Below are 16,201 nucleotides of genomic sequence, written 5' to 3'. Positions count from 1 at the left end.
TTTAAAGTATTTTTTATACTCCATTGGAAATTTAAGCTGTAGTCCTATTAATAAAACTGATTTTGATAATATTAACATATATAAAACATTGTATTAAAAATAAATATCCACATGAAAAATACAAAGAATTAAACACGATATAAAATAATTAATGCCTACTTGTTTCTCGAATTGTTTGAATGAGGGATTCTTACTTGCAGTGTATTATTTAAAATTTTAAAAAAAGTAAAACACACAATTCCTAGACAGGATTTAAACTGGTTTCCTTCTAAATTAAAATTGTACTCCATTAGATCATCGAATGTAGCACTTGAGTCATCAGGAGTTATTAGGCAATGCAAAATTCAGGTGCTTTTCATAAAACAAACTTTCTCCTATTCCTATGGTGTGGTTGACCTTTAAAGCTTACCACACCTTCTGTCACGTGATGATACCGCTTACTCTCGCTCCCTTGAAGTTCAGGGTTAAGCGGTGCATGAAGTGGGACAGAGAGTAGAAGAGATAACTCGTCTGACGACTGCGAGTAAAAGCGTTCAGGGGATTGAAATCAGTAGACATGTGTTCAACACATACTTAGGAGGCTCTTTTCCGGCTACATTTTATTTTATTGTACATATATATTAAGTTAGAGATGGATGAGGTCCTAGTGAGGATCGCAATCATTTTATCTTTATTCCTATCGGGAATTAATTGTCAAGGTAGGTATATTTTGAATAAAAAAAAATGTTATATTACGGTAACTTTAGGCATGATTAACTGTCCAAAACATTAACTCAAAGTTTATATCTTTGATTTCTTTATTATATTTTACTTTATATACAATGATATTGAATATCTACAACTTTCTATAGTTTAATATTTGTATGCATTATTTTTCAATTTATTGCAATAACTTATATAAATTTGTGTTTTCTACCAAATATTTTATTATATACAATTAAATTCTAATCCAATAATTCAAAAAAAGAAAAATATACATTATTATTATTATTATTATTATTATTATATATAATAGAATTATATATAAAATTAAAATAGAGTTATATCTTAAAAACTTGTGTATATATATATATATAATAATTAATGCTAAATCTATTGCATCTTCTATAATATTCTTTTATTATTTTAATATTCAAATCACGTTGACTAATTTGTATTTTTTTTTCCTTCTATGATATGATTCGATTAATTACACGAAATTAATTGGGCATGATAGCTTCTAACAACCGTGATATTTAAGCTGCGATGCTATTAATTATTTTCACGAATGCATATTTTAGGTTGTTGTACCAATTGATTCTTGTTATTTATCATTGTAAAAGAAAAAAAAAACGTATAATTAATTTTATATTTATCATGCATACAAATTACATATTAAAAATCGGAATCAATTTCATCTTAAAACATTAATCCTATAACAATTTAATTGTTATTACGCACCAATCTACCTATTATCTGAATATTAATGACAGATAGAACACGTGAAGAGTCATTGATACTGTATATTAATGATTGAATTTATCAATCATCAATTGTTATTGATTAATTACAATATTTGACTTAGATAAGTTTTTCATTTTTTATTTCAATGTCGGGTTCATGAAGTGTATTGTGAACCACTGCACTAGATTAACAATTTAAAGAATTTAATTAAATTATAAAAAGTAAAATGGAAATTTATTTATTTTTTATATTTTTTATGACGTCTTATAGCGTTATATAACGATTATTTTTAGTATAAGTCATGAAATGCTGGAAGTGAGTGAAGCAGAAAAGCAAACTTCATTCATCTGTGGATAAGTAACGGCTCGTTTTAAGTCTATAAATTAAATAAATTATCTTTTTAAGAATTATCGTATTGTATAAAGTTAATAAGAAGAAGTTTTTTTTGAAATATTTTTTTGTAATTTATATCCTTAATAAGCAAACAAACATAAAAAGCAGTCATGCTTATACGCTCAAATGGCGACTTAAGTATCTGTACCAGTAGTGAAAACTGAAGAATGCATTATTCTTCGTAATTCATACTTATTAAAAGGCAGTTCGTCATCACCTAAGTATTTCGCCCACCCATACGTATTGCCTTTAGGTTATGGTGGGTGTCACGTGGTTGCAGGGTCAGTGCACCATTTAACACTCCACCCCGAGGTTGTCGTAGGACTGTGAACCGAAACAGTAAAAATTATATCAAGGTTATAAGGAAAGATACTTTCAGAATGTTTACATAATTAAACCGGAAGATAATCGATTTTAGGAAGTGTTACTTCGAAAAAGAATGATCTGTTTTTCTATATCTTTGTGTCACTATTGTTAGTTAAGTAAGAAATCAATACTTTCTCTACAGGTCAGTCGGTGGCTAAGACTTCATCGAAGCATAACGATTCGTGTCTTAACAATGGGAGAAGTTCAATGTTCTACAATTACAGGTTGAATGATATAGTGAAATTATTTTATAACAATACGCACAGATCCTCTGTGAAATCAAAATCATGTGGAAAGTTGAGGTCACACACTTTCTATCGGTAACGAGCTTGTATCAACCAGTTTCTTCTTCAAATAAATGAAGTTTCCTATCTCTCTTGATAATGAAAAGATACCTGGATTGAAAGAATTCACTAGCATTTGTAGAGCATATATATAATATATTATTTCATTTGCGAGATAATCTGTTTACTTGCTTAAATGTGTGGAATCTAATTGATGATTGTAATAGCAAAACAATATATTTTTCATATTGAACTGAATTTAAGTTGGAATATAAAATATATAAACTTGAACTCTGAGTTACAGGATTCAATTTCTTCGACTTTTATCTACATATTTTCATTTAATTTCGCATTGTAAAAGAAGAAATGTGAAGAGAAAACAGTATTTTCAATCAATCTGTTCTAAAACTAGACAAGTTTAACGAACTTTTGGCAATCGTTGGTGCATTCACCACTTCCGCACCCAGCTGCCACTCATGAAGAAAAAAACAAGGTGGATCAACACATATTTCTGTTAGACCCATTATGGTGATGTTTTTGGAAATACCAAGCAATATTTTCTGTTATTTCTCTGACGTGATTGAGATTCGCTTGGTTAGTCAACTTCCTTAACTAAAAGATAGATTTAATTGAGCTCGGAGAAAGTTATGGCTCAGATAATTCGAATTTCACAAATAATAGTATTTTTGTCTCTTCCTGTCTAGCAACTTTCAAAAATTTCCAGTTATCATTTCATAACTTCATTTTTATCCTCATTGCACCAAACGGTTTGGGAACGAAGAGAGGAAATTTAGGTTGAAGCTTCCTTTTTGATATTACTTCCGAATGCTGTTATTTTTTACACCTCCCACCCTTCATGAAAAAAAAAAATTGTTGGAAATACATACGAATGCATTTCCTATGGATTTATATCCTCTCTATAATTTCGTACGACACATTCTTGTTTTGGTTGAAAGGTTGAAAGGTCTTTTTCTGTAATCTTCAATCCGCAAACTTTAATCAGACATGTTTAGGTAAGCACGCAATATCGTCATTCTGTCAATATAATTATTGTTATTTATTTTATACAAGTTTTTCTTATATTTTTTCGACAGTTGTGAAGGAAATTGTTACAGGATCTAGTTCGCAAGTTGAATGATTTCATATCCGGTATTTTCTCTTTACTATTTTTTTGTTTTTGAATGAAAAACAATCAAATATACTTTTCTTACGTATTCCACACAGTATTGATTGTGATGTATAAAATAGACTGTTTTTATGCAAGATTGCTCCACAGAACCATATTTAGATGCCGTTTCAACATCAACTCAACAGGAGTCTATGTATATATAGCTCAGTCGGGACATCGAATGATTCAAACAGGTTCTAAAACACTCCCATATGGGGAAGTGGAAGCATCAAACAATATTACCGGCGGGCGATACAACGAACCCTTGGATGGCGCCAATAGAAAAAGAAAAACCGGGTTTCTTCCATGTCAAAATATTTATAACACTCGCATTCACATTTTGTTTTAAGACAAGGTCGCATGTTGGCCTTTATGTCTTCTTAAAACTTGTTCATCATGCTTCGGTTAAAAAAAGAAAGAAAATATAATCAACATCGTGGTTAATAATAAATAGTTGAGCCATTAGTAAATAACCAAAGAAAAATCAGATTTTTATAGTGATAAGGAAGTATCAAACTGTAGATTTTACTGTATTCCACGCCTTGTTAGCAATTTCTATCCATTACCACTCCCTTTTATCTCAATAAAGATACATTCTCTACTCTCACGCCCTTTCAATGATATAGGAATTTTAGGAGAGTCTCGTTGAGGAAACTAACTTATGTCATTTAATGGTGTTTATTGAAACTCCTCACGTTTTGACTTGTTACTTACTTATTATAATTTCAATTTACGTAGATTTACTTTACAAACGATTTAATACGTACTACTTTAACCTTTACGAATAGAATCGTTTAACTCTTACAAGGATTTATTTCTGTCTTAAACTAAATATGGGTATACAGAGAAAGAGAAGAATGCATTTTAATAAAAATTAAAAGAAATATAATTGTATATCTTTACTAAATATTTGTAATGAAAAAAAAAAATCCTTTATGATAAGACCATCTGTTGGAGTACAATAACCTTTAAGTAAGGTAAAATGTTTTATTAATGTAATTTCTTCGTGACAGATTCTCCAATTATTTATTAGCATAAAGATAAAATTATGTTCGCTTCTTTACACAATTAATAAGAGACTAAAGATAGTTTTTAAAGAAAATTATCAAAAACAAGCTTTGTTTTGCATTTAAAAAGAGGAAAAAAGGTCCCATTCTACAACAATTCAGTACTGTTTTAAGTTTCCATTATGGCATTAAATATGCATGAATTAGAATAAATTTTTATTATTAATAAACAAGTCTTTATATGCAAATTATAAAAATTTTTTTTTTTTTTTTTTTTTAAAGTCTTCGTTTTTTTTTCCAGCTTGCAGCAAGGGATACATAACGTTTGAACTAATTACAGGTTACGTATATACGGCACCGTCTGACACTCTTGAATTATTACCAGGAACTCTTCAGTTAACCGAATGTTTAAGTCAGTGTCGAAAAAATACCAGTTGTCAATCAGTAAATTTCGAAACTGGTCTTTGCGTATTGTTCAGTTCGAGTGCCGTACAACACCCATCTGCTCTTACTGCTTCTCAGTTTCCAGTTTTTACCGTTTATGCACATAAAATTTGTTTGTTCGGTAAGTTATTATTATATTTTAATAATATATTTTATTACAAGAATACTTTATGAACATTTGTTATACTCGAACTTCCAATAACGGCCATTTTTTTCAGGATCGTTTCCTTTTGAAATTTTTAATACAGGAATTTAATTTTAAAATATTTAAATGTTTTAAATTAATTTAAAACACATTTAACGTTATATTTTCAACAATATTTATAATAATATATTAGTATTTTTCATTTCATCGTGCTGCCATCTGTCGTTATATTAATAAACTTTTAATGGATTTAGATACTGTATTTACCAAAATGAAAAATTAAAATTTCCATAAATAACATTTATTATATAATATTATCATTAAAATAGATTTAGCTAAATTACGAAGTAAATAATACGAATTAAGAACCTTTTATTGTTGATTTAATTAAAATTTTATATAAAGCAACGATGAAATAAAATAATTTATATTTTTATAATTATATTTATGTGTCAAAGATTCGGTTTAATGAGCATCTCCGGTTGATCCAAGTTAGCTTACCTCCTTCTATAATATATCAAAGACAAACCTGTTTAGGTTAAACCGGAGAAAATCCAGATTTAACGCATGTTTCGGTGTTAACTACTAAGACCTAAAACACAGTTCGACCACACACGCTCTTCAAATCAAATTAATAAGATCGAAACATAAAAAAGACAGTTCTTATCTTCAGAACAGACTTCGATTTTTATCTCTAAGTATTCCCAAAGTCAGTAAATAATTAATCTCGTCATTCGTTATCGATCAAGTCTTCAACTATAAGATCTTCATTGTTAATATCATTCTCACGATCTTTTAAGAAGATTTTCTCACGTAAATTTAGGGATTAAGACATTAGTTTTCTTCTATCAGATGAAAAATTTATTCATTTTTCATGTTTATCCCCAATATTCGTATCGATAATCCAATGTTAGATCGAAGGTATAAGTAATTATTTTAAGATCGAGTTTAAAATTGCCGACACAAGAAAATTGCTGGAAGGTAAAACGAACAGTTTCTGAACTCGAAATGATCAAAAAAGGTTATTCATACGATGCCCTTGGCCTTCCTAACCCAGTCCAACTAAAGACTATCAAACCAGTCATCTCAATTTTCTCTCGTTAGACATCACGTTGTGTGATGGAACATCTAGGTCATTGTAAATTGTACCTGTCACGTACAAATGCTACGGGAGATATTTTGAATCTCTTGTAATTCACAGTGCAACTCTTTAGTTCGGTGGTATGGCCTCGAGCACAAATGTCTAATCATCATCTTTGTCATTGTTTCGTGGATTCTTCTTTGTTCTTTCACCTTTTTTTAATTGATGTTTTCTAAGAAACTATTTACAATCCTCAAACATTTATTTTTACGTAAACGATTATCAAATATGAACAGATTTTACTATCTATGTTTGATAATCAAGTATGTATAATGGACATTATTTTCGAAAGAAATCATAAATTTATCTCATTGGCACGTATGTAATGTATATACATAGTTATTATCTATATATTCTATATATTAATTAAAAGAAGATTTCTGTTTGTCCGACTTAGTTTGAATAAACGGCTGGGGCTAAAAATACGGTTCGGATATCAAATTAAAGTTCTTAACCTCTAGATGATGCCGCCGAAGAGAGATTTGAGAAAGGTTCAATGGTTTACGCGTGGCGAAGTAAAAAAGGTACAATGTTAAGTCTATGGAACAAATGTGTCGGGGTCCATTCCCCTGTTAACTTTAGCCCAAGCAATTTTTTTTTGTGTTTTGCAGTTTCATTATTGTAAATACTGAGGCCAATAAATGTACATCTTAGTTACAAAGATTATTGTTTTCATTAAGTCAACTTTACCAATTTCCAAATTCACCTCGAAAGACCTAGCAACACCGGGCACATGCCGCTGGTAATTATTAATTTTAATAAATTATTTCTCATAGGTTGATCGTTTGAGATTATCAGGTATAAATATTTATCTAATTAATAATAAACATTATTAAACCGGAGAAAATCCAGATTTAACTATTATATTATTAAATCCAGATTTAATAATATAATATTTTTCGAAATACTACAAAATAATGCTTCATACATGTTTAATCAAAAACGAATTTTTACTGAAGAATATGTAATCCATCTCTGATAAAAATCTACGGTATATACAATGAATCTTACTAGAATAAATTTTTATTTACATATAATCTATCTAGTAAATGTACAACAGATTATGGTAATATTTTGATAAGAGTATCTAAGGGGAAAGGCCGAGAAGTGAAAATTATATAGTAGATAATGAAAAAGATATCAGCGTACCTACGAGTGAATAAAAAAGAAACACACAGTATCCTTGTGAAATTCTTTACTTTATTGTTTTAAAGAAGAAATGCATTTTGAAATTTAACAAAAAATTCTCACGTAATTCACGATACTAAATGTCTTTATTCAAGAAATAAATAAAAAGGACATTTTGCTTAAGCGTTGAAAGACAATCAAATTCGAACGTTTGTTTGTGTTTGAATGATTTAAATTATTTACGGTGTAAATAAAACGAAATATTTGTAATATTATTTCCCTTTTTTCTTACAATATTTTAAAGGATATATTTTTTTGCAGATCGCTTAAGTGTTGCGTTGTCTTATCCTACACTTCTTTCATCTTGATTTGTAATTCCTCTCTGAGACTAAGATGGCTGAAGCTGTGGTTCTTCTTCGGCATTGTACAGTACATCTTATTCGTTTTCTACAATGCATTTATTTGAATTTCTTTCCATTTTACCAATATGTACTAAAATTTTGTTTTTGTTTTTGGTTTTTCTCATGGTAAGATATATATTTTAATACTTCTGACCTCTATCTATTTTCACCTCTGTCCTTATCATTACAACTTAATTTGTACAATATTTAAGGTTGCAATAATGGTAACTTGTAAGGTAACTTAAAAGGATGATTTTTGTATAATTTCAATAACTTATATGTTCTGCTATCAGCAAAGAGCGTGGGGATGGTCAGAAACACAACTATCTGGTATTAAGTCAGTTGATGGGAAACTTAATTTTTATGTTGAATAACCACTATTACTCATAGAATTCTGAATAATTTCTATTCATTTATTGCGGTCGCGGAAGAAGAATATGTCTTTACATGAGACACAAATGCTGCATCAATAAAGTTGCTAAGTTATTAGGATCTTTCAAAGTAAAGAATGATGGTAAGTTATTTTTATGATATACACTAAATTGAAGTAAGTAATGATCAGAGGAAGAGGCAGGCGAAATAAGCGGAAAATTTTGACAAAATCTACGGGCTAAGTTAGCCAATAATTGCAGAAATTTCGTACAAAATAAACTCGTAAAACAGAATTATTTCGCATGGGTTAGAGATAGACACTGGTCTTTTATTGTCTATTTTCTATTGTAATCAATGACTGCGTTCAGAAGACTCAATGATTTTAACAGGGCGACGATATAGTAGCGATAATATTACATAATGGCAACGAATCCGATGAACAATAAATTACGCGTTAATGCGAGAGGATCATGGCGCTTACAAGACCTGTTAGTTTCCAAAAACATTCCACAAAGTAAATTATACTGTATTCACTTTAAAGTTATGTTTTGCATATACTATATCTGTTTTAGTCGATAATAACTGTTTTTGAATGGATTAATACTGTAATGTATGCTTTCATATCCGTACATAATATATACGTCGCATGTTATGCATCTTTAATCAGTTATAATTACCCGAAAGTAGCGTAAATGAAATTCGAAAATATCAAATACGTAAAATTTGAGTTCTGTGGTTTTAAAATTCCCATGTTCTTTTGTTTAAGGTCTTAGAAAAACCTGAAATTCCATGCATTGCTATCATAAACAAGTAAACACCATCGGTGGAAGGAAAGTTCTCCACGTAATTCGCCCCTCTCTCTGGTTATGATATTTATACGTTATAAATACAGCAATTTAAATAAATGAAAATATAATACCGAATTTTTTTTTATTTATTTATAACTTTCCTCATTTCAGGGTCCTCTTAGTCCTGGAGTGCCTGTGCGCTCGTTGCACCTGCCTCTAAGTTCGCTTATATACTATCGAAAGACAGGTGCTTTTCGATAGTATATAAGCGAAATTACTTTTATGTCTCGAATAAAAGTATTTAGTAACGTGGATTATGTGAAAGTATTCTTCCTTTCTTTCGGTTAAACTTCTAGATAAAAAAGAAAGTTAATTTAGCACACGCATTTTATAATTTAATCTACTCCAGGATGATAAAAGAATATAAATCATTGAGCTACAGTGAAACATTCGATACATGCTAAATAAGTAAGGTAGATTCCAATCTCCTTGTAATCTGTGGAATGAAGCAGGTGTTTTCTTTTTTTTATAATGTTATTTTGATATACAATAAATATTTTTAAACAAGGTGTTAAAATAATTTTTTATGTGAGAAGTTCAAGAAACCAATAAACTCTTGTAGTTAAATACAAAAAAAAAAGAAAAAGGAAAAGTATTGTTAATGAATTAGATATTTGGTTCAAAAACTTTTAAATTTTCTTCTAGTAGTCTACATATGTGTAAATTGTATTGGACACACCTTTACATTGTTCGCAAACTACCTAGCTTTTACTACTCTTTTTTAAGTCAGGAAACCCACTTAATTGGTACCTTTTTTTCCATCTTTTTTAAAACCAAGCAACTAAAAACAGTGTAAAAATAATTATACCTTGTAAAAACGTTTTCTTATTTATTTTATCTTTATTGTAGAAGCTACAAACAATTTAAAAAATTTATTATTATTATTATTTTAATGCATATTTTTCAACATGATTATCTTTTACATTATTTTTAAAATTAAGAACATTTTTTTTATCATTATTATTTTATTCAACGAGCCGCAGCATTTCGAGTTAAGACTGGTTTCCGATCCCTGTTCTAATTAAACGATTTTTTTTTTGATAAAAATATAATATTAAATTATATAAATACAAATGAAAAAGAACTTCTTATAATATAAACGTTAATGCATATAATACAATTCCCGTAGGTAATTTTCTTCATTAAGAAGAAGTGTGTAACCAGAAGCAGGATTTCCTGGATTAAATACGACGTAATAATAGCTTGTATTATTATTATTATTATTACTTGGTATATTTAAAACTGTGTTTTGTTTCCATGGCTAACCTTTAATTGTTTTGTTAGATTTTTAACTTAACTACAAGCGGCCGCAAATACAATATAACTGTAATTATTTCAATTCCGATCACAAATTACTTTTCTTATAATAGTTGCGGATTGTGTTTTTTTTTTTCCTTTATAAATTCTATACAATAGCCATTTAGTTAATGATCTGAGCCGTTAAGCTAACAGATATAATGATACTGTACTTACAATTATATTTTACTATACAGTATTCTTTATTGAGATGACTGAGTTTGCCATTAATAGTAAATATTTATCACAGTTAAAATATTTCTACAGAATATTATCAGTTATAATTATAAAACTCGTGGATTTATAATGATTTCTGCTTAAATGCATGAATCTATTCATCCGTTTAATATTATAATAAGATAACAAATTATTCAATTATCCTTCGAAGTGTTTTTCAATCTTTTCTATATATGTAAATCTATTTTCTTTTACGTTCCGGATCTAGTTATGTATTTTAAAACTCATTATTAATCTCACTGACTGTAGATATTAACATCATTTTTGTGTTAGAACCGGATCTAAAAAGAAAGGGGGGGGGGCAAAAGAAAAAAAAATGTAGAAGATAAATGAAAAAAGAAAAAACTCTTGATGATAAAATTATTGTTATTTCTATGATAATATTATCAATTACTAAACGAACATTATGTTATTAACATGGGGGCATTAATTATTTTTTGAAAATTTTTGATATTGGAGGTTTGACTTCTTGTCTTTTGCATCCGGTCGAATTTGATAACCATGATTACTGCATTCTTATTATTATTAACTATGGTGTTTTTATTGTAAAACGTGGACATAATCACATTTAACATTAGATCAAATGTAATTGATATTAAGAGGAAAAGTTACTATAGAATGACAACCAGAACAATAATAGTTCTTTTTTTTTTTTCTTGTGGATCAAATTCAGAAGCATGCTATCCAAATTACAATTCTCAAAATGACATACAAAAGAGAAAAAGAATAAATAGAAAAATTGATTTAATTTCTCACGTTTTTTTTATAGAAGAAATAGCGAAGTTGCGGCCGAAGTTTTCATCTGTAAAACGTGAACGTCGAACGTCGAGCGCCGTTTACAAGATAGCGGCGCTTGACGTTTGACGTTCACGTTTTACAGATGAAAACTTCGGCCGCAAATCTCTCTAATATTTATTAAAATTTTGTAAATCTTTACGAACTTTTCATCGTACTCATATTAATTACAAGATTGGAAATAGTGAAGGTTTTCTCGACATTAAATAAGTCATTTCATTATTTAAGAAATGTTAACGTGTGATATTTCGTATTTAATGTATATTTTCCGTGCAAACGAAACACAATTTTTCTCAATTTTTAGATACCATAAATGGAAAATTCAGTATTAATGAGTTATCAGATAATGTTTTTCTTTTTCCTTCGGCTGTTCCTGTTTATCAGTGCCAGTGAACTTTTCCTTCGATCAGATATGTATCTATTAAGTTCTTATCGAGATGAAGATTATTTTGTATTCCACGCTAGCCACAAGTTAGATAAGCGATTTGTTTTTATACGAAGCAGCTTGTGAACCATCTGTCGTGTAATAACCATTCAAATTATCTATATTTTATTCGTAATATATGTAAAAGAATTAATTATTTATCAAATATGCTTCTTTAAAAGTGAGAAAAAAAATCTTTTTAGTAAAGTGTGATATAGATTTTACCCTCGATATAGTAATTAAGTGATAATTTTTATCGAAAATATGTTTATTTTCAATTAAAGCATCATTCCATGAGAATTATGTAGGCTTAATTGATGTATCTGGAAAATAATCGTTGTCATCTTACAAAATAATCCTGTTTTTTTAACACTTTAAGAATTAGATTTAATAAATAATTAAATTAAGCTTATTAGGAGCAAAAAAATATTTTACAAACAGCAATTTTTTAATTAGTTACAACCACTTCTCTGGTGTCAGGCGTGGGAATTAATGGGAGTATAAATGTTACCCAGTTTTTCTTTTGTTCTAGTTAGCATTGTGGGGGGGGGGGAGCGTGTCACTGACCCGGTGCTGGACATCACGCGATGTCACGTTATAAAAGCATCACTCTGGTGTGTGAACTCTAGGAATTTCGAAACCATTATCTTGGATAGTTATTTGTGATTCTGTCTTGATTGCCACAATCTTGTACGTATTAACGAAAAAGGATATATACGTACGGTAAATAATCGGCCATGATAATCACGGGCCACCATTTTTATCAAAAATGGCTACTTATTTTGCGGAGATGTTCTTGCTTAAATTACCAATGGTGCATAGTTAACAGGGATTTTTACTTCCAAGTGAAGTAACTTTGATTATCTACAAGCTATTGCCAAGTGGCTTAGCTACACGTAGCATGTTCCCTCCCAGAAATATCATTATATTGGCCACCCTATATTTACGCGAGAGAGGGCAATGCTGTAATTTTCCGGCATATAACATATATTTTTGTAGAACCGAACGAAACGACTATTTCAAAAATATCTAGGAACAATAATTTTTTTATTTTCCAATTTTTAGCTTGAACTAATCTTTTTTTAATGTATTTTTTTTTTTTCAGGTAGCCAAACTTGTAAAAGGGACTGGATGTTCGAGCGTGTAACTGGCTATCAACTTATTGAAAAACCTCGGAAAAAAGTTCGCTTGGGTTCTTTAGAAGCTTGCATGGAAGTTTGTTTAGCTGAAAGAGAATTTTTGTGCAGATCCGCAAATTATGATACTCTAACGGGTGACTGTTATACCAGCGATGTCGATCGCCATACAGTAACTGGACCGGGTCATTTCGCAGCTACCGTTCCCACTATGGAATATATCGAAAGTAATTGTGTCGATGGTAAATATATTTTATTAATAAAAAAAAAACAATTCAATATTTTATCAAAAATAATACCGTTTATTAATAAAAAAAAAAAAACACAGATTTCTACGTTGAACCATCCTAGACAGTGCACGAATTTTTAAAGATGAAGAAGAAAGAAATAATAATAAAATTCTATATTGAATACATCGGTTGGCTAGTTCCTAGGCATTTTTCTATTCATCGTTACATTTTTATTATATCTTTCGCTACACCTTACTGAAAATTAATTTAAATTTTTAAATGAAATGCCGACTTTGTAAAGAAAGTACCAATTGAAATGGATTCGTCTTGTTCTGGTAGATTCTCCAGAGAGAATTTTGATGAGGTCATCACGTTGTTTTGTACGACAATAACCTCTATTTTATGAAAATTGCATACAGACCTAACTTTTTTTTTTTTAAGACAGTAATTTATTTGATAGACGTACGGGATTAATAATTACTTGTGAATTATAACCACCCATGTAGCTTCCAATTTCATTACTTCTATAACCAGTCTATTCTCCGAACTTTACGTAGATTATATATGTATATAGGCCTATAATTAGAGAAATTTATAATTTAATCTAAACCCATTTCTATTAATATTTTAAAATTAATATTATTTGTAATAAAATTATTATTTGCTATTATTAATATGTAGAAATTCCTGATGAAATTTAAATCAACCAACCGTAAATGCAACACCGGAAAGTAAAGATTTGACAATTGTCTGAATCGGTTTTTTAAGTCGTAAAGAGAATGAAAATAAGGGTCATTGGGGACTTTTCGTTCTCAATGACCTTGACCCCATGACCGTGACCGGATCATTCTTCTTTGAACAATACGTGAACGTAACGAATCGATCTTTCGTGTAGTTTCTTTGTTTTTCTTATTTAAAAAGCATTTCGTGACGTTATTTTTTTTTCCTTCTGTGACCGTCTTTGAGAAGTTAAAAGTTACGAAATTTGTGGACAATTTTCTAAACTTATTTGAATGCCAATAAATAATATAAATAAGGATTTAAAAAAATGAAATATATCTCAATCAAAAACGTAGTATTAAATCCGTAGGTAAATGTTGATTATAGAGATAACGTCACGAATTCCGTCACGTTACATCAAGTCAAAGTTCTGGATGAATTCTGAAGGATAACGAAACCCAGAATTATAATGGGATTATTATGCGTTATTACTTGATAATCTCGTTTGAGCAATTCGTTGCAGTTACGTGCCAAGCTAATAGGATTTTCTTACCATCATTTAATGTGTCTTATCCTCCATCTCACCTCTAACACTTTATTATCTATCTGAAGTCTCTAGGGAAAATATTTTTGTAAAGTTTTCATTTTACTTTCAGTTTTACTTATAGTTTTTTAACTAGTTCAACCTGTTGCTCGTTTAGTTTGGTTTTTAAAACGTAGTCAAATAACTGATGTTTTTGATAAAAATTATTTACATAACTAAAGATATTCTTTAAGAATATTATAGCTATAATTTTCTTTTCTTTTTTTATAGATCCTATCAGACTATGCGAGTTTCGTAAAATCCCTGGTAAAATACTGAAAACTGTGGATGCCGTCTATCAAGATGTCAAGACTTTAGAGGAATGCAGACGAAGGTGCTTGACTGTCAATCATCGCTGTCATTCATTTGATTTCGGCGATCCTGCCAACAGTGTCTGTCGCATCAGTCATCATGCATCAGCCACTCTTTCTCACATACACGACCCTTATCTAGAAATTCCTGGAGCTTCTACATTTGAATTGACCTCTTGTTACAATGGTGAGGATTGTCGGCGTGCATAATACTTAATTAGATATTAAATACAGTCAAAATATTAAAAAAAAAAAGTTAATTTAAGCAAATATTTTTCTTCTGATGTTAATAGAAATTGAAAAAAAAAATTCGAGTTATTCTTATAAATTATTCTACGAATTTTAACTGAAAAAAAAACTAATAGTAAAAAAGATTTCCGTTTTGATTATCTACTACTGGATGGAAGCCAGCTAGAAAACAAAGAGCCCCATTCCCACCCTTTAATTAAGTCTAATTTTTGCGCGAACTTCAAAGAGTAGCCAAGTATCGTGTCACTCCACTCATTCACACGTTTTCTCTCATTGATCTTGTTATGTCTCGTTTCAGTGACCATCCACTGTAAAGCTAAAGAAATGGTGGCCACGGTCCAGACTAGCAAACTATTCAATGGAAAAGTTTACGTAAAAAGTCGACCGAATTCTTGCGTCACGGACGTCATTAACAGTTTGAATTTCGAAATTAAAATGTCTTATCATGATTTAAATTGTGATGTTAAGCAGAAGGTAATTATTATTATTATTTTTAAATTTATTGATTAGGCTATATCAAATTTGAAAAATCTATGTAACAGCTTAATAATATTAGAAGTTTGCAAATTAATTTTCTTCTAAATATTCTAAACAGAATTTTAGAATATAAATAATTAGTACTGTTATATTATTTGCTTATTTGCATAATAGAAATAATGCCAAAAGGAAAGGAAAAAAACCTCTCTCAATTTTAACAATTTCAACTAAGATTTTCTAATAATTATATGTGTTTTATAGAGAAGAGTCAATAAAATTATGTATTAAAAGATATTAATAATTCTTCTTTAAACATAAAACATAATTTACATAGGCAGAAAACTTACAATTATAATAAATTAGCTTATTATACTGTATTTATAATTATATTGTAAATGTAAGTTTTATGTCTATGTAAATTGTCTATTTATGTGAAAAAAAAATTATAATATTGTGTAGAATTTTCCTTATTCGTTTTTGTGACGTTTTGACAACAAGATATGAAGATTTCTTAAAACCAAATGCAAATTTACATATGGACGTCTGAATTGGTTGTTGATTTTCTTTTGTTAACGATAGGAATGCTGCCACTCATGAAGAAAA

General features: G+C 29.3%; 1 protein-coding gene across 1 annotated transcript in view; it reads left to right on the top strand.

Moving 5' to 3' along the window:
- Positions 1-631: 631 nt before the first annotated feature.
- Positions 632-16,201, top strand: part of LOC111628412 — a 50,579-nt gene continuing 35,009 nt past the window's right edge. The window contains exons 1-5 of the mRNA XM_023372185.1: positions 632-698; positions 4,963-5,226; positions 12,998-13,270; positions 14,793-15,059; positions 15,420-15,595. Of these exons, the coding sequence (XP_023227953.1) occupies positions 632-698; positions 4,963-5,226; positions 12,998-13,270; positions 14,793-15,059; positions 15,420-15,595 (1,047 nt within the window). The remainder of the gene's footprint in view (positions 699-4,962; positions 5,227-12,997; positions 13,271-14,792; positions 15,060-15,419; positions 15,596-16,201) is intronic.

Source organism: Centruroides sculpturatus, unplaced genomic scaffold (genome assembly GCF_000671375.1).
Source record: "Centruroides sculpturatus isolate CEXI.00-Female unplaced genomic scaffold, Cexi_2.0 scaffold510, whole genome shotgun sequence".
Lineage (NCBI taxonomy): Eukaryota > Metazoa > Arthropoda > Arachnida > Scorpiones > Buthidae > Centruroides > Centruroides sculpturatus.
The sequence above is the reverse complement of the archived record's forward strand: the minus strand, read 5'-3'. Positions and strand labels throughout refer to the sequence as shown.